A 20,061-nucleotide genomic window follows, 5' to 3' on the forward strand; every position below is an offset into this window, starting at 1 on the left:
TCAAATAGATTACGTCCAACAGCCCTGTACCATATACAAACAAAATTTCTGTACCTCTGTAAAAGGACCGAGGATCTAATGTGAAAATACTCTGCGCTTAGTCTACTGAAATCTTCCAAAATATAAAGTACCATACAAGTTCTCAATTGTAAATGTTTTTGGTACAACGATTAAAGTGAAGTTAAAAATAAAATAATAATTCTCATTCTAAATTCTTCTTGACTACAGTTTAAAATTAATCAAACCAGAAAAGGTCTGCAAGGAAAGTTTTTTTTGCAGAAAAACAAAACAACCCATTTCCCTACACATACTATTTACAGAAGTACAAAGGGGAATATTTTTTATAGTTTAAGTCAGCAAACAAAAATGTTAGTAAAGCAATTCTATACAATGAATTCTGGCTGATGCAAATATTATGCGAAATATGCAAGTGCTGCACCTAACCAGCCTAATATCAAAGGAAACCAGCAGTATAATTAAAGAAGTTTATCATGATTACCTTGACCTGCACCCAAAGAGAAATAGTATTGTCCAAGATACAATCATCAGAAAAGGGTAATGTAAATTCATCAAATGAGACAGGGAGAGGTACCAATACTAGACCAAATGCATAATGAAAATGACTTAAGAAACCTGGTCCTCTGTAACATTTTCTTGGATCTGATTGCTGGGAAACCTGCCCACAAAGTCTGACCCCTGGAGAACCTCCAAACTGCCAGGACAGATTGAAGACAAGGAGCTACATTTTTTAAAGTTCTTTTCTCACCCCTTTTCCCTGGAAGAACTGAGCTACCTGGGGCATAGCAGTGATCGGTTCAAGGAGGAGCTCCAATACAGCCCCAATTTCACACAATATGAAACCATAGAAAATGCCCCAAAACAGTGTTTTAAACATGCAAAATTTGGATGGAAAACTGATGCTTTTGTAAAATGTCACCTCATTGCTTGTACTGCTACAGCCACATAAATCAAATTATATTGCAATCTGGTGCAACTACGCCACCAAATATAACCTGTTACTAATTTGGAGAGAGAACAATAGGAATTTTGTTTTAACATTTGAGAAGACAGCATGAGAAATTTGTTATGGACTCAGTGAAAGTCCCTTTAAGATAGAGAGTGTGTGTGTATGTGTGTGTGGGGCGTGCTTACGTCAATAGAAGATAAAGGACGTAATGACGTTGTTGAAGAAGAAGAAGAAGAGAGAGAGAGAAGGGAGAGAGACACCAGCCTGCTTGTTTTCTCTATCGATGGATGAGAAACAATAACTGTGTTTGCCACTGAAATCCATGTATGGAAGTTGGAAGTAATCCGGTGGAGTTCACTTTGTTGCTGACCTGTAGAAGGAAACAGGTATTTGTATGTGGACGACCACGGTTCGGATGCTTTTCGGGGTGAGGAAGTCACTACCGAGTAAACACTGAAGTGTCGTTTGGGTTCCATCGTGGAACATTTGGATTTCGTATGTACTCTCTCTATGTTTTCTACATCTACATCTTATCTTCAGACAACGGTGGTTGTTGAAGAAGCCCTTGCTCACGTTTCACCTTATGGCTTGCGGAACTGAACTTTAAGAACCATTCAGGAACTGGGAGTTTTGGACTTTGTCACACACACACACGAAGAGTTTAGTTTTGGGGTTAACGTTCGAGGTTTAACATTTTTGAATTCTAACATACTAACATTTTTACTTTTATTTTACGTATTATCATAAGTAGTGATTAATAAAATAGTTTTAACACTGAATCATGCTCAGTGTGTTTCTTTTGTTGCTGGTTCGTGACAAAATTGGGGGCTCGTCCGGGATAGTTCCCAAGGTTAACGAGTGTCGTCTGGGATCGTACCCCAGATTGACGAGATTTGTTCGAGATTCAATCCAAAGATTTTTGAGGGAGGTCTGATAAATTCTTTTTTAATTGGCTTGTGTGTGTGGAAACCAGCAGCAATGGATATTAAGGCATTTTTGGAGTCACCAACCCAAAAGGGATTGGAGGTGGCGAAAAAGGATGATCTGATAAAGATTGCTACCAGGCTAAACCTTACAGAAGTAAAGCAGTCTATGAGAAAGGCAGATATTCAGAGACTGATAGCTGGCCATTATGTGGAAAAGAAGGTGTTTGAGAAGGAAGTGTTAAAACAGTTTCCTGGCAGTGAAATAGCAATTTCTGAGGCACAGGTGCAGCTGGCGAAGATAGAGGCTGAACGAGAGCAAAATAAATTAGAAGCTGAACGAGAACAAAAGAGATTAGAGGCCGAACGAGAGCAAACCCAGTTAAAGATAGAGGCCGAGCGAGAGAAATTAGAGGCCGAACAAAAGCTAACTCAGATGAAGATAGAGGCTGATCTAGCAATGAAGCAGATGGAATTGAAGAGGATGGAGCTGGATAGTGAGGAGAAGGAGAAACAGAGGCAGCATGAGTTACAAATGAAGCGTAGGAGTTCGGAATCTGATTCTGATGATGGTTTTTCAGCCAGCAGGGAGGTTCGATTAGTCCCTCCGTTTGAAGAAGATCAGGTTGATCAGTATTTCCAACATTTTGAAAAGGTTGCTGTGAGTTCAAACTGGCCAAGGAAAGGATGGGCTCTTATGGTACAGAGTGTGATTAAAGGTAAAGCTCAAAAAGCTTATTCTGCTTTGTCTGTTGAGGATGCAGCTGATTATACCAAGGTAAAACAAGCTATATTGAAGGCCTATGAATTGGTCCCTGAGGCTTATAGACAAAAATTCAGAGACTTGAGGAAATCTGCAGATCAGACTTATATGGAATTTGCCAATGGAAAGAGAATATGTTTTGAACGATGGTACATGGCTAAAAATGTAGATGGGGATTTTGATAAATTGAAAGAATTGATACTAGTGGAAGACTTTAAAAGATGTGTTCCAGCTGAATTAACAACATATTTAAATGAAAAGGCAGTGGAAACTTTACAAGAAACTGCTAGGTTGGCAGATGATTATGCTTTAACCCATAAATCCAAATGGGGACAACCTAAAACCTTTCAAAGTAGTTACAAAGACAATCCAGGTAAACCAGAGATTAAATTGGGAGGTAATCAAAAAGGGAAGGATGAAAAGAAGCCAGGGCTGGAGAAACCTGTTGAGCGTACTTGTTATTACTGTAGGAAACCTGGCCACGTGATATCTAATTGTGCCCTTTTGAAGAAAAAGAAGGAAGCTGGGCCCAATGCTTGTTTTCAGGCAATTAAAAATCAAAAAGGTTTAGGAGATGCTGTTAAAGATCAGTCCTTGCAAGAGGGAAAAGCGGAAAAGTTGGAGGAGGTGAGAAAAGAATTCCGTTCTTATGTATCAGAGGGTTTTGTTTCACTGAATGATGAGTCACCCCAGGTGCCAGTGAAAATTCTTAGAGATACTGGGGCTAGTCAATCTCTCTTGCTGGACAGTGTTTTAAATTTTGGTGAAGAAAGTGACACTGGTGAAGTAAATCTAGTACGAGGCGTTACAGGTGAGACCATGTCTGTCCCTTTTCACAGGGTGATTTTAAAGTCAAAGTTCATAGAAGGACCAGTCGAGATAGGGATAAGACCTAGTTTGCCAGTGGAAGGAGTTTCTTTGTTATTGGGAAATGACCTTGCAGATGGAGAAAGTGATCCTGTGGTACGGTTAACAACCAAACCAAGGATTGATGAGTCTGAGGATGATCCAGATGTTTACCCATCATGTGCGGTGACTCGAGCTAGAGCTAAAGAATTAGCCAAGACAGACAGTCCGGTGCAGTCTGATGTAGTTCCTTGTGACAGTCCTAAACAGGAAGAAAATTTTGATGCCTTATCTGAGACTTTTCTGTCTTCACTGGAGGATCAACATCCTTATAGTGAGCCTGAATTTAAAGATTTGTCTTTGTCGAGGAAGGATTTTATGGTGGAACAGACAAAGGACCCTGAGTTGACAGAATTGAAAGAAAAAGCTCTCTCATGTGAGGAGATTGAGAAAGTGCCAACTGGATACTATGTCAAAAATGGAGTGTTAATGAGGAAATGGAGACCTCCTCATGTTCCTGTTACTGAGGAATGGGAAGTTATTCATCAGGTTGTTGTTCCAAAAGTTTATAGGGATGAGATTTTAAACCTGGCCCATAGTATGCCTTTGGGTGGTCATTTTGGTGTGAATAAAACTGTAGGGAAGATCTTGAAACAATTCTATTGGCCTGGTTTGAGAAAAGATGTGGTGATGTTTTGTCGAACCTGCCACACATGTCAGATGGTAGGTAAACCAAATCAAAAACCCCCTGTGGCTCCTTTGAAACCAATTCCTGCTTTTGGTGAACCCTTTTCGAAGGTGATTGTGGACTGTGTTGGTCCATTACCAAAGTCTAAGACTGGAAATCAGTATTTGTTAACCATCATGTGTGCCACTTCTAGATTTCCAGAAGCAATACCCCTTAGAAATATTAAGGCCAAGACGGTGTCAAAGGCTCTTGTAAAATTTTTTACCTTGTTTGGTTTGCCAAAAGAAATCCAATCTGATCAAGGTAGTAATTTTATGTCAAAAATTTTTCAACAAATAGTCTATGAGCTGGGAGCAAAGCAGATTGTATCATCTGCATATCACCCAGAATCTCAAGGAGCTCTGGAGAGATTTCATTCTACTCTCAAAAATATGCTGAAGACTTATTGCTTTGAAAACACCAAGGATTGGGACGAAGGTATCCATTTACTTTTGTTTGCCGTTAGAGAATCGATCCAGGAGTCAATCGGATTTAGTCCGTTTGAGCTTGTGTTTGGACATAGGGTGAGAGGACCTTTGGAGTTATTAAGAGAGCAATGGGTTAATGAGGAAGTTCACTTGAGTCTGTTGGACTATGTCCAAAAATTTAAAACTCGGTTGGAGAGAGTCTGCCAGCTAGCGAGAGAGAATCTGAAAACAAGCCAGATAAGAATGAAGACATATTTTGATAGACGTGCTCGGCCTAGGACATTCGCAGTGGGGCAAAAGGTATTGGTATTTTTCCCTAGCCAAAATAATCCCTTGCAAGCTCGTTTTTCTGGACCCTATGTTATTGAATCTCGAGTGACTGATCTAACATATATAATCAAAACACCAGATAGACGCAAGAAAACACAACTCTGTCATGTAAACATGCTAAAACCTTATTATGAGAGGGATTCAGTTGTGGCCTTGGTGGATGGTGAAAAGGTTGTTTCTAGAATGCCTGATGTTGATGTTGAGGAAGGCCAATTTAGACCAAATATTGTTCCATCGAAACTAAAAAACCAAAATATCCTGGAGAACCTTGAAACGAAGTTGGACCATTTACAAGTTTCACAAAAACAACAGATGAGAGAATTAATTTTAAAATTTAAAAATCTGTTCCCAGATGTTCCAAACAGAACATCGATAATTACCCATGATGTTGATGTTGGGGATGCAAAACCAATCAAACAACACCCATATCGAATGAATGTGGAAAAAAGTAAACTTGTTGATCAGGAAATCAAATACATGTTGGAAAATGATATTATTAGACATTCTACTTCAAACTGGAGTTCGCCCTGTGTTATTGTACCTAAACCTGATGGAACTATTAGATTTTGCACAGATTACAGGAAAGTGAATGCTGTAACAAAGTCAGATGCTTACCCTATTCCTAGAGTGGATGATTGCATAGACAGAGTGGGAAAGGCAAAATTTCTTACAAAGATTGACCTATTAAAAGGGTACTGGTGTGTTCCATTAACAGATAGAGGAAGGGAGATTTCAGCCTTTGTAACCCCTTCTGGATTGTATGAATACAATGTTTTGCCATTTGGAATGAAAAATGCTCCGGCAACATTTCAAAGAATGATTAATTCAGTGATTCATGGGTTAAAACATACAGATGCCTACATTGACGACTTAGTGACTGGGAATGATACATGGGAGGATCACATCTCTGCGTTAGAAAGGTTGTTTGAAAGACTTTCCAAGGCTAACCTTACAGTTAACTTGGCTAAAAGTGAATTTGGCCATGCCACTGTGACGTATCTTGGTTATGTTGTAGGTCAAGGCAAGCAAGCTCCTGTTCAGGCAAAAGTTCAAGCAATATCTGAGTTCCCTATTCCCACAGGTACGAGGACTGTTAGAAGATTTTTGGGAATGGTTGGATATTATCGAAAATTTTGTAAAAATTTTGCTGATATTGCTCTTCCCCTAACTAATCTTCAGAAGAAGGGAGTAAAGTTTGTTTGGACAGATTCTTGTCAAGAAGCATTTGAGAAGCTGAAAGCCATTTTATGCTACCATCCTGTGCTCAGAACACCTGACTTTGAAAAGCCATTTTCATTAGCAGTAGATGCCAGTGATGAAGCTGCAGGAGCTGTGTTGTTGCAGAAGGGTGACCTTGATGATATTGACCATTCTGTAGCTTACTTTTCAAAGAAATTTAATGAGCATCAAAAGAATTATTCCACCATAGAGAAAGAATTACTGTCGCTTGTTTTAGCCTTGCAACATTTCAGTGTATATGTTTGCACCGCTCAGAAACCATTGACTGTGTATACAGATCATAACCCATTGGTGTTTCTGAGCCGAGTCAAAAACAAGAACAGAAGGCTGTTAAACTGGAGTTTAATTTTGCAAGAGTTTGATCTCATGATAACTCACATTAAAGGCAAAGATAATGTGATTGCTGATTGTCTTTCCCGATGTTAAATGGGAAACATGTATCTGTACTAATCTGATAGTCTGTAGTTGTGTAGCATGATAATTATTAACATTACTAACTCTATGCGCGGTTAAAATTTTCTTGGGAAAATTTTTTTTTAGGTGGGAGGTGTTATGGACTCAGTGAAAGTCCCTTTAAGATAGAGAGTGTGTGTGTATGTGTGTGTGGGGCGTGCTTACGTCAATAGAAGATAAAGGACGTAATGACGTTGTTGAAGAAGAAGAAGAAGAGAGAGAGAGAAGGGAGAGAGACACCAGCCTGCTTGTTTTCTCTATCGATGGATGAGAAACAATAACTGTGTTTGCCACTGAAATCCATGTATGGAAGTTGGAAGTAATCCGGTGGAGTTCACTTTGTTGCTGACCTGTAGAAGGAAACAGGTATTTGTATGTGGACGACCACGGTTCGGATGCTTTTCGGGGTGAGGAAGTCACTACCGAGTAAACACTGAAGTGTCGTTTGGGTTCCATCGTGGAACATTTGGATTTCGTATGTACTCTCTCTATGTTTTCTACATCTACATCTTATCTTCAGACAACGGTGGTTGTTGAAGAAGCCCTTGCTCACGTTTCACCTTATGGCTTGCGGAACTGAACTTTAAGAACCATTCAGGAACTGGGAGTTTTGGACTTTGTCACACACACACACGAAGAGTTTAGTTTTGGGGTTAACGTTCGAGGTTTAACATTTTTGAATTCTAACATACTAACATTTTTACTTTTATTTTACGTATTATCATAAGTAGTGATTAATAAAATAGTTTTAACACTGAATCATGCTCAGTGTGTTTCTTTTGTTGCTGGTTCGTGACAAATTAGACCCAGGTCTGTTCAATGAAATCAACAACACTCAAAAGATATTGAATTATTCAGCTTCAGCTTTAATACCAGTCTCTTTTATTTACCTCTCCTGAACATGGGATACCATTCCCCAAATACCATGAACCTTTCCATACCTTATTCAAGTTTTTCATTTTTATTTGTTTCAACAGTTTATTTAGCAACTGGAGTCAAGCCTTGTCCTGCCCTCATCTAATGACCATATTGACTCTTATAGTCAGCAAGAATATCATCCCAAGTACAGAAACAAGTGTAAATTTTACTATCTCAAATGCTGCCAGACTGTTAATTCAACAAAAACTAAGAAACTAAATTTGAATTATTACTTTGTATTCTATTTTACAAATGTTATGTGCTTAACATGGTTTACAAAAACACAAAGAATCTGGTATATTAAAGATGATAAAAACTAAATTGTCATTTTACATTTTTAGTGAATTTAAAATTAGTTTACTGTATAATACTGAAAGATAGCACATTCAGTAGGAATTAATCCTATATGCTCTTTGTTTTAAGGCATAAATGCAATTATATAAATGTAGCTGGTCATTAAACTATGGTCTATAAGACTCATTAGCTTTGTGGATACAAATTAACGATATAGTTTTGTTTAAGTTAAATTTATAAAAAATGCTTAGGTAGGAATATGCTGCCTAGAATATAGCCACAATATATGCCAGTTCTTTACCTCCATGTAAAAACTCTTGCAACTTATTTTCAAGCATGTGAGAATCTTCAGCTTTAATACAGGATAAAATCCATTGAAGTAAAGCCTGGAGAGTTTTCTTCAAAACCTAAACATTACAACTTTGAATAATTACTCATGCTTTTACATGTGATATGTAGTTTACGTGCAATTGGTACAAATTACATACTGAGCAGTAGACTGCATGGGAAGATTTGTAGTGTATTTAGTTTGATTATCATTGCAGTCATATATGTTATTATCATTGTTCTTCCACTACGCATCATGTGAATAAACAGATTTACACTGAAATTTTATGTATTGGTATATAAATACAAGATAATACTCACAGTACAGTCTGTATCTGGGTTTCTGACATAATCAAGGAGAAGGTTTAATGCATTCTCTACTTCCTTGATTCCCTCTGTAATTAAATATATGTTATTTTCAACAAAAATTACACCCGTCTCAACACCATCGCTACAGACAATTTTATAGTTCAAAAGTACACAGCAGCAAAATTCATATCCTGAACAGAGGACTCCGAAGGAAGTAGATTCAGGCAATAGTTATAGCGAGAAAATGGCAGAGGGTTGTAGAGAGAGGGGTGTGGAAGAGATGGTTGAATTTACTATGTTTATAACAAAAAAAATGTTTACTCACCTTATACCAAACAAAAATTTCTAACAAAACAGAATTTAATCTTTACCAATAAGCCTTCAGAGGAATATGTTTCCTAACCTGGCATCCTGCATACTAAGTCACAGATAAATCCACAGAGCAGTTAACTGATTACCACTATTTGGATCATTGGTTATTTATTAAACAACAATAACTTCCTTTATAATATGGCATCTTTACCACAATAAAATGTCCCGAGGCATTTCTCTGAGGATAAATAATGTTGACCTTAAAACTAATTTGAATATTTTTATTATTTTTTTTCTGCATGCCAAGCTCCCACTGTTAAGACATAAAAATATCATAAGGCTCTCAAATACCAAACCATGGTTTTGCATGGTTGACTGGGCAAGACCATTTTAAATTGCTAAAGGTGTAATCAGGAGGGAGTATGAGCTGTTATCGACCTTGAATCAGAAACAGTGATATTACAGGCGAAGAATATTTCAGTGCCGTATTTTTGTTTTGTTTCATACCTGTCCATTGAGCGATTGCACCGATAACATCCATTCCTGCTCTCTGAACTTTGATGCAGCTAATCAAATGTCTGCTAATGTTGACACCAGCTGAAGTGGTGGGTACTGCAGTGCCAATACACAACTGTAGGATAGTTAGCACTGAGTTAGTCAAGGCTTGGTATGGCAAATCTATCACCTGAGAGGGCTGAATAAGAAAGAAATTCAAGAATTTTAGATTTATTTTACAAGTTGCATGATGAAATTAATTTACATTTATTCTCTTTTCCTGGAGTTCAATACATAAAAGCCCCTTTTGAGAAATATGGACATTTTCCAGAGGTTTAAAAAGACATGTTATTTTAATCCCTGTGAAGTAAAACCAAAGATAGAATAGGATTTCCTTTGACAGCCATAAAATGTTCTATTTATTTTCTGGCAAATCATTCAGATTCCAAAGCTGAGAAGACAGCAGTCTAATTTAAAGCACAGTGCAACTACTCACCATTTGTAAGAATTCACAGAGATGCGAAAGTGTCTGACAGATCAAGCTGATGCAGGTTGATTTTTTGAAAAGATGATGCTCAGTATCAACCCTGCAATTTGAAGATTCATCCAGCAGTACTGTAGCAAAATAAATTCTTTCAGTATTAAAGAACATAGATTTTATTTAAACACAGGCAATATTGAAGAAGTGTAATCCAAAATGGAGAGAAATATTATTTTTCAGATGTAACTGTGGTTATTTTAGGAAAAGCATGCGTTTATGCAATAACTACAGCACTTAAAAATTTAACAATTGAGAAATAGGATACTGCCTGAATTAGAGGGTATTAGCTATAAGGAAAGGTTGGACAAACTTGGATTCTTTTCTCTGGAACATAAGAGGCTGAGAGGAGACCTGATAGAAGTTTATAAAATTATGAGAGGCACAGATAAACCCATGTTTTCAGTATCATCATCCTTTTCTCTTTTAAATTTTAAATTTAAGATCCACAAATTGAAGATAAAATTTACCACAGGCAGTATCAGTTAGCTTTTGCAAAATCTAATGCAAGCATACCTGTAGTATCCTTGGTCACATTAAAGATGTAATTCAGTGGATGGAACAACGTTGCCATAGCTTGCATCCTCAGTGCCTGTGGACTGTAATAAAATGCATTCAAAGGTGTTGCTGAAACAGGATGTAGTCTAGTAATCATTAATACAAGCAAGAAAAAGCTTCATACTATTTTCAAATACAACTTACCGGCAGTAATTGTTTTCTATAATTATAACATCAGCTGCATAAACAAACACCGCCATCTGTGAAGGGAGCAAGCTACCAGCTCATTATGGGAAGCACTTAAGAAACATGCTTTGGAAATTAGCAATACTTAATCCAACGGGTACATTCATAAGATACTTATTAAATATTGGCACAATGCAAATATGACATTACCATAAGATATTTCATAAGCATTGGCTAAATGTACAGACAACAGAGCTACAGTATATTAATTGAACTGCATCAAAACCTCAGCCACGATTACACTAAGGAATTGTGACATCTATCAATACCGAGAAACAATGGATGGAAGACCTAGGTATAGGAACCAGGCATCAGACATCTTGAGCTAAAACATTTTGCACCGTTGTGATAAAACTAAAGGGGGGGGGGGGGGCGCTGTGTTTCCAACCCCAGAATGGGATCAAAGGAGGTGCTATTTTGCTAGTTAGCACATCAAACATGCTCATAGTTATATTTGTCCTGTCAATCAATACCTGGGCTTTTGGGTATCCAGAGAGCCACCTATCTCAATACTGTGGCAAAAGAAACATGCCTGGATTTTTTTTTAAAGCTTTTAGAATACCATTGTGAATTACCTTGCCTCAAAAAAGGTTCTGAAAATTCAAAGTCGGCCTTGTCACTGAAGGTGTGCTCCCAATATAAATATATGACTCTACGGAATTATTTGATCACATCCAAAATACTGAGGTAAACTATGTATTCTAACTATTGAAATTGTATCTGATCACCTTTTATTATCCTTGCATCTTAAAAGTCTAAAAACTGAATCTATTTCAAGTTTCGGAACATCCTTTCACCAGATTTCCCTCCATGTTTGTGCTGAATAAAGACTATTACATCTACAACTCCAGACTCCAGGGGACTCCTTCAAGCACATGCAAAGCTTAGCAAAAGTTTAAGTGGTTCCTTACAGACTGAGACAGGAGTCATTCTGTTGGTGGATAAGAAAATGGCAGAGATATCACACAAATATTTTGTGTTTGTTTTCACAGAAAACAAAGTAGTAGTAGAAGATGATAGGTCTCAAAAAATGAGCTCAAATGAACATAGTTTGTTTTATTATGGGCTTCACAGGGTAGATCTAAAGTTGTTGTTTTCTCTAAGCAAGGATCACAGTCTCAGAATAAGGGATGGTAATTCAGCACAGGGATGTGAATACATTTTGTCACCCTGAAGAGAGTGAATCTTTGGAATTCTGTACCCAGAAGAGCTGGAGTAAATGAAGCAAAAATCTGCAGATTCTGGAAATCCAAAACAAAAAGAGAAAATATTAGAAGCACTCTGGTTAAGTCCTTCTGTGGGAAGTGAATCAGAGTCAACATTTCCAGTAAATTCTGATTACACCTGCTTGGAGAAGAGAGAACATCAAGATATATAAGATTTGTTCATAGACTGCTAAAGTCTTTTCAGTTCTAAAATAATATCATCCACGTGTGAATAAATCCCTTGAAAGGAGTGGAAGTAATCTGACGTTGTTTATTAAGCTTTCTAAAGAGGGATAATTTTAATATACCAATAAGAGATGTAATAAATTACCCAGATTGTTTGGCAGGGATAATTCAGATAGATAAAATGTTTGAATAGTCTTTATAAGGGGAGAGCATTCAATTATTCTCCCACATTGAAATAAAATTCAGGTCCCTGAAGGACAGTGAAAGAATATTCTGCACTAGAGTGCATCTTGTGAATTCGAGATTATTTCTATAAACATTTAGAATTAATTTATATTCTCTTTAAAAATTGGACCAAAATACGATTTCAATAAAACTACTGTTGCAGGGGTCCATGTCAACTTAATTTTGTATGCATCTGCATAATTAAGTTTTGCATTTAGCATGCCCCATATATTTATTGGGTAATACTTTGCTGGACCTTGCCTGCTGTTCTGCACAGACTTATGAGATGTACCCATGTTAAGTGCCTACAAGATTTGGATAAATACACAAGTTCCAACTGTGCAGGCTGAGATCCACCACTAGACTGCCTATGGACCCCAATAGTGAAGCATAAGATTGCTAAAATACTGCAGGATTTATTCCAGGATTTCTGCTTTTATGTTCAGTGTCAGATTAGACCTGGTGCAGGAACTGTGAGCCCATTCATTTGAATGGCAATAGAATGACTGAGTTTTTACGTTTGTAAATTGTGCTTTAATTGTCTATGTCATTTTTAACAATTTTTAAATGTTTATGTTCCAGACATTCAGAAGCAGTGAAACAGCTTTATAGTTTTGACAGATGGTATAGCTGTAGATAGGCTTTTGCCACCTTGTCAAAGGTTTCCAGAAGAACTTCATGGACGTGGTTTGTTCTATCTTGCCTATACCATCCAATTATGTCACTTGAGGCCCTTAGTTAAAAAGGGCCGCGCCTCTTGGCTTCAGGATGGTCTGGGCCACCAAGGGCTACCATACATAATGTATATGTGACATTTTCCGGGCAATTGAGAATATGAGCCATGAGTGTTTGAGCAAGTCAACACAGCAAATCCAGACCACATATATACAGCATAAAAATAAAGATTACTTCATACTTTATTGATCATGATTCACAAATATGGATCAATCACAAATGAGGAATTAGTCTAATTCTTGCACATTTTTCTGATATTCAATTTAGTTATTCTCATTGGCGTCAGTAACCAAATTTATTTCTGACCCATATAAAAATAAATTTAAAAATTTTGGAGCAAGGTGAGGGAGCTTAAAAAGTTCACCTGACTTATTAGGTTACTTATTAATAAAAATCCCTACAAAAGATTTTGCTCAAATGTGTCCACTGTTGTTCTTTGGAACTTGGCACTTGAGTTCAGCTGGAATTCCTAATTTCCATCATGTATCTGGACTCCAGCTACAAGGATAGAATCAACGGAGTAGGAGTAATATGACTCCGTACATACATGTCTCATTGACAGATTACAACCTAAACGTTGAGTGTTACCCTAGATATAGCCCAGGGACCAATTTTCCCAGATCTTACTTATATTTGGTATGTTTCCTTATTTTCCAGGATATAAGCATCATTAGCAAGACTAGTGCTTGTTGCCCATCCTTAATTGCCCTTGAGAAGGTATTGGTGAGCCACCTTCTTGAATTGCTGCCATCATACTGTTGGGTAGAGAATTTCAGGATTTAGACTCAACAGTGATGAAGGACAGGTGAATATATTTCCAACTTATGATGGTGTGGGACTTAGAGGAGAACTAACAGGTGATGATGTGCCCATGCACTTGATGCCCTTGCTGTCCTTGGTGGTAGAGATCACAGATTTAAGAGATGCTCTCAGGATTCCCAGATGAGTAACTGCAGTGCATTTTGTAGATGGTACAAACTGCAACCACTGTGCACCAGTGAAGGAGAGAATTAATGTTTACGGTAGTAGATAGAGTGCCAAACAAGTGGACTGCTTTGTCTGCGTGACCAATGCATAAGCTTTTTTTTACAAAAAAGAAGTCATGATACTCTCTAGAAATTACTTTTCTTGATGACAATTAGTAAAATAAAACTCTTATGTTTCTTCATGGATGTATCAAAGTTCTTCCTTCTAGTTGAAAAACAAGTTTTCTCAGAAGGCTACGATTATATTTTGTAGCGTGACATCATAGTGTATTCAATTCCACCCAAGTGTGAACAAATTTGCACATTAAGAGACCATCAACATGAATAGATATCAAATCTGCACTTGTAATCTCACTGCATGGGTCCACTACTTGCAAGCAGCACCAGGCTCAACATGCTGTAAAAATACAAGTACATTTATCTTCCCTGCTGTTATTTTTAAGCAACATCACTCATTTTTGTTAAATGAAAATTCAAACTTCAATTGTACAATGCAATAAATTACTTAGAACAGCATATCTGAAACTGCAGAGGGGGCCTGAAATGACTAGGGCTATGCTCCCCATTTCTAATGATTTTAAGAATCTATTACATAGGAGCCGGTAATTTCTGTATTAAAGAATAACTTCAACACCCAGGAATGGGAGAAATCCTTTATGTTGGGACAGGCCATATATCCATTAGGTACTTTCATTGATCATGTATATAAAATATTTATATTTCCCTGGAACAGAAATAAATATCTAAACATTCATACCAGTTCTGGAGCTTTACGACCCCTGAAGCTAATGCCAGTGCTTCAGCCTGATTCAGTGACCTCAGTAAGAGACTAAGTAATTCCCAGGTATTGGACTGCAGTACTTCACATGGAACTGTTCTGCAAGATAAAATGAAAACAATCCTTTTTTCGCTCCATGCAATGTAAGGACAATTGCATGTAAAGCTAATGAGTTATACCATAATTTATCAATAATTGGCTCTTCTTCTACTTCCATCCTCATTGTCTAAATGACTAAATTAGATAAAGAACTTAGCTGAACACAAAGAATTCAGGCTGTACACATTTCCAGAGGCATTACCAAGGCCAATTATTTTGGGGAACAAGTCAGTCTACCTAGTTTCCACCTCCCACAGATCACACAATTGACAGCAAATCATCATCAAAGGGCACAAGCATATAAATGCCATTTTAATTAAGGAGCAATATCAATGTTTTATCATTTACATTGAAACGGATTAACAATGCAATATTTTTGAAATCATTATTAAAGAGTTAAACTCCATTCATTTGAGGTGAATTAGCAGTAGAATACAGGTTACATGATTTTAGTACTTATAGATGTTGGGCAATTTTTTTCTGTGCTATTCTTTTACTTTAAAAATTTTCAACCTTCTCTAGCATTCATAAATGAATTGCTACAATGTTATTGGTTAAACAATGTGCCTATCTTAGTTCAGAGATGTTATTAAGTAAAGAGACTATTCTCAATTGCACTCTCAGATACTTATGCAGCACATTCTCTTGCTTGAATCATTCTTGAAAATGAAGTATTTCCAGCATTAGTTGGAGAAATTTAACTCAGCGTTACTTGTTTTGGTCAACGCTGTCAATTACTCAGCTAGTGCTTAACATCTCATAATCCAAAATTGTAACCTCACATAAGAACACTCATTTGGATTCAAGTACCACCAAGTGGTATCACAGTATGCATGTGTGCCAATACAGCTTTATATTTTCACTCATTGGGTGAGACAGCTGCAGGGTAATTTTCTTCTAGAATAATGTTTTAGGTTCTACAGACTTTTTACATCTAAAAATAACCTAACTGGAACTGGAATAAATTCAGAACAGCTTACTTCTGGTGGATTGCCAGAAAATCTACCATCATAGTGTGAAGCAAACGTTTTAATCAGAATGTCACCTGACAGATCTTTGGAGACATGTATTAAGTAGCTCTTCCAAAAGCTCCTGTATTCTTACCTGGATATATTCAAGAAAAGCTCTGCCAAAGGTTGACCAATTTTAGTCAGATCACCATTTAAGAGTAATTTCACACTTCCTTCTACCTTGGACCACAATGATGCAATACAAACTGGATTGCAGGTTACAGAAACCTTGGATAGTAGTTTCAGGGCCTGTTGGATGTTGGAAGTGATGTTGGATTTCAGAAAACCTTCAATGTGTTCAGTAATTGCACAGACACACACAGACCAAACAGTAGAGTCCAAACCAGTAACTGTACCAATTGTGTCAGTTAGTTGGATTTTTCTGCTAGTTTCCAATGCAGCAAGTTCAGAATGTTGTAAAGAGAAAGATAAAATGTTGGCCAGAAGTTGACTTGCTGTTGAGGCCACAAATATACTTGGATCCCTCTGAAGCCATATAATCTCAGAGATACAGTCTGTTAACACAAAGAGTAAGGAAATATAACCTACTGTTGACATTAAAAGCACTCTTTCTGATAAATCAAAAACACAAGATTAATATAGGAAACACGTTTCTAGTTAAATAACCTTATATTTCAGTAACAATTTTTTTGCCCTCACAGACTTGTCTGCTTACACTAGGAACAATGAACAACATCAGTTCAGGACAAAGAACTTTCATCATATCCTTTAATGACCAATGAGATCACATCTAGGTACCCTAAGCACTGCAATTCAGGTATCAGAACAGTAAAAGGATTTACATCCTTCCTTCAGTAAGGAGACCAATACTTTTCAAGGCACTCTAAATGAGGTCTCACCAATGCTCTATAACTGAAGCATACTTTTGTACTCAATTTCCCTTGCAATAAACAACAGGGTGAGTCTGTTGAGTTTGGGAGAGGATGGCATGTCTGTTTATATCATGACCTACTGGGAATCTAATACAAGAAATAAGCGATGAAATGTTTTAAGAGGTGTCTAAATGAGCACTTGGCCCCTGGCCTTCAATGCCTAGGCGATGCAAATGCTCATTTGGACACCTCTTAAATGTCAGTAATGACTCTGCTTCCACCACTCTCACCGGTAGAGCATTCCAGGTCCCCCTAAGATCTCCTCTAAATCTCTTACTCCTTGCCCTAAACCTATGTTCTCCAGTTTTATTCACCTCTGATAAGGGGAAAAGATTCCTTTCGTCTTACCCTATCTATACTGCTCATAATTTTATATACCGCAATCATGTCTCCTCTTAACCTCCTCCACTTCAGGGAAAAAGGTCCCCTTAACCATCAATGTGGTCGCCTTTGTGTGGAGCCACAGGAGATGGGAGAGGTCTTAAATTAATGTTTCTTGCCTGTATTTACCATGGAGAAGGTCATGGAAGCTACAGAATTCAGGGAAGAGAATAGTGATGTCTTGAAACATATCCACATTACAAAGGTGGTGGTGCTGGTGGTCTTAAAGTGCATAAAGTTGAATAAATCCCCAGGGCCTGACCAAGTGTATCCTTGGACACTGTGGAAAGTCAGGGAAGAGATATATGTATCATTGTTAGCCACAGGTGAGGTACCAGAAGACTGGAGGGTGATTAATGTTATACCTTTATTTAAGAAGGGTTGCAAGCATAAGCCAAGGATCTACAGGCCGCTGAGCCTAACTTCAGTGGTGGGAAAGTTAATGGAGGAGATTCTGAGAGACAGGATTTACCTGCATTTGGAACGGCAAAGACTGATTAGGGATAGTCAGCACAGCTTTGTGCATGGTTCCACCTATTACCTGACAATCTTACCCCTCCCCCTCACCTCTTTATACTGGATATCTCCCCTCTCAGTCCTGATGCAGGGTCTTGACCCAAAATGTCGACCATCCCTCTGCCTCCACAGATGCTGCCTGACCAGCTAAGTTCCCCCAGCAGTTGTTGGTTTCCCATTTAAGGAAAGGATGAGGCAACAAAAAATTTCCCTCAGAAAACTTTTATTCATTGGGTTCTCATCCTCAAATGGCTCTTCCTCAGTAGGAGCAAAGTATTTGACTATTTTAAGGTGGAAGTAGACAGATTTTGTTAAGTAAGGGAGCATAAGGTCACCCTAGGTAGGCAGAAAAGTGGCATTGAAGTTACAATCATATTAGCATCCTTGCAATTGCAACATTGTATACCATTTTGGTCTCCTTGCCTAGGAAAAGATGTCCTTGCTGTAAGAGCATAGTACAGATTTACTAGTTTGCTTTCAGGGATGGAGGGTTTGCTATAAGGAGAGATTGAGCAAACTTGCCATTTTTTCTCTTGCGCTCCGAAAAATGAGAAATCTCATTGAAACTTACAAAGCTCTTAAAGGGTTCGACAGGCTAGATGCAGAGAGAATGTTTTCCTAGCTAAGAAGTCTGGAACTTGGAGTCACAGTCCAAGAATAAGGGATAGGCTCTTTAGGACTGAGGTGAGGAGAAATTTCTTCACTCAGATTAATTTTGATCTAAAAAGCTAATGTAGTAGCCCAAATAATTAGTCTTCATGAACATTTAGAAACAGTTAATCTAAGTCCCCAATATAAGGTGGGCTATAGTTTACAATCTAAATAACAAACAAGGAACACTGCATGTGACCAGATATATCAAGGGAGCCTTGATAATTTGTACATATGCAAAATTGCAGAAAGAACATACTCTTTAAACATCATTCTTGTTCGTTTTTAAGCTGCATGAACACCTATGCACTCAACTGATTTTTTTTCAATGATCTCAATAGATGCTTAGGATAGAAAATGTTTATACCTTAGCATTATTATTATCACTAAGCAGATAGTTTTTAAGAGAGATTGAGTAATTACCATGTTTACAGAGAAAATGAATCACAGCTTCATGCTGCAGCATACTCTGGATACCCAAGAGCCATCCACAGCGTACAGTTGCATCCTTCCACGCTTTTGTTTCAAGGTTTGCAGGATTCCCAAACAGACTGCTCATAATTCCATCAGCCTACAATAACAAAAGTACTGGAATTGTAGCATTACTTCAGACAAATTACATTCAAAAATTCAAATGCCCCTTTGATAACCCTCTATCGTCTGGCTTTCCCTCTGCAAATTAAAATTAATTTTACCACATACACTTCAAGAGACTGCAAGTTAAATTGAAATAAAATAAAAAATGCTGGGAATACTCAGTATGTTATTCAGCATCTAAGGACAAAGAACCAATCCCTCCTCAGATGCCTCCTGACCTTCTGAGTACTCTTCCTTACCCTAACTGCTCTCTCTGCTCCCTTAAACCCAATGGATAAAGACTTTATCCTGTGGGTATAAAGTGAAGCTATCAAATTCACGGCCAGCTCTGGCTAGGCCATATTAGGTACAGATGGGTCTTGCTTTGACCTGTCAGATGAGAGGAAGACCTGTTCATGCTTTATATCATGCTGTCAGACCTGGCTGTGAATTTGGCAGTTGTCATTTTACCGACTGGATAAAGTCTTCATCCATTGGATGAAGCAATGATGATGGCTGGATTGGGGAGAGCAAGTCGGGTAAGAGAATAATGATTGCAGTGAGGAGTCATGATCTGAAAGACGGGGGCAATAGAGTTGTTGAGCAGATTGGTAGCTGCAGAAATGCTGAAGCTGGTCTTAGCTCAAGACGTCTGATGCCCGGTTCCAATGCCTAGATCTTTCATCTATTGTTACTCAATATTGATGGATATCACACTTCTTTTTATCTGGATAGGCTTTATCGAGTGGGATTTGGAGGGAAAAGGAGATGTAAATGGAGAGCAAAGGTAGAGACACAATGACGCCATCAATTATGGCACTGTCCATGATTCAGAAGATGCGATTAGTGTGTCCATGTAATATTGTCAAGGGGTGACAATGACTAGGAGTTCTAGAGTTTATGTGGAGGGAGAGATTAAGAAAGAATGGAATACAGCACAAAATACTTGCTACTTCAGATACCATCTTGACTTAATCATGTTATCAAATATGAGCACGCATGCACGTGCACACACACACCAATGATGTAAAGCATTGCTCATTTTATAGCATGCTCATTTAGCAGTCTGCAGTGTCATTGTATAATTAAGGTGGGTAGTGCAACATGTAGTGAATACAAATATAAAAACTAAGATGGAATTCACTGCATTTCAAAATGTCAAAAGTATTAGAAAAGTGGAGAATTAAAACGGAAAATACTGGAAATA

At 37.7% G+C, this 20,061-nt stretch overlaps 1 protein-coding gene across 3 annotated transcripts in view; it reads right to left on the reverse strand.

Annotated features, from left to right (window-relative positions):
• Window positions 1-20,061, reverse strand: part of brat1 (BRCA1-associated ATM activator 1) — a 30,884-nt gene that overhangs the window by 3,761 nt on the left and 7,062 nt on the right. For all 3 annotated transcript variants that reach the window (XM_052020912.1, XM_052020913.1, XM_052020915.1), the window contains exons 4-11: window positions 18,702-18,849; window positions 15,932-16,352; window positions 14,708-14,827; window positions 10,386-10,468; window positions 9,828-9,946; window positions 9,344-9,530; window positions 8,537-8,610; window positions 8,190-8,295 (exon numbers count right to left, since the gene is read on the reverse strand). In XM_052020912.1, coding sequence (XP_051876872.1) covers window positions 8,190-8,295; window positions 8,537-8,610; window positions 9,344-9,530; window positions 9,828-9,946; window positions 10,386-10,468; window positions 14,708-14,827; window positions 15,932-16,352; window positions 18,702-18,849 — 1,258 coding nt within the window. The remainder of the gene's footprint in view (window positions 1-8,189; window positions 8,296-8,536; window positions 8,611-9,343; window positions 9,531-9,827; window positions 9,947-10,385; window positions 10,469-14,707; window positions 14,828-15,931; window positions 16,353-18,701; window positions 18,850-20,061) is intronic.

The sequence above is a fragment of the Pristis pectinata genome, chromosome 8 (genome assembly GCF_009764475.1).
Source record: "Pristis pectinata isolate sPriPec2 chromosome 8, sPriPec2.1.pri, whole genome shotgun sequence".
NCBI lineage: Eukaryota > Metazoa > Chordata > Chondrichthyes > Rhinopristiformes > Pristidae > Pristis > Pristis pectinata.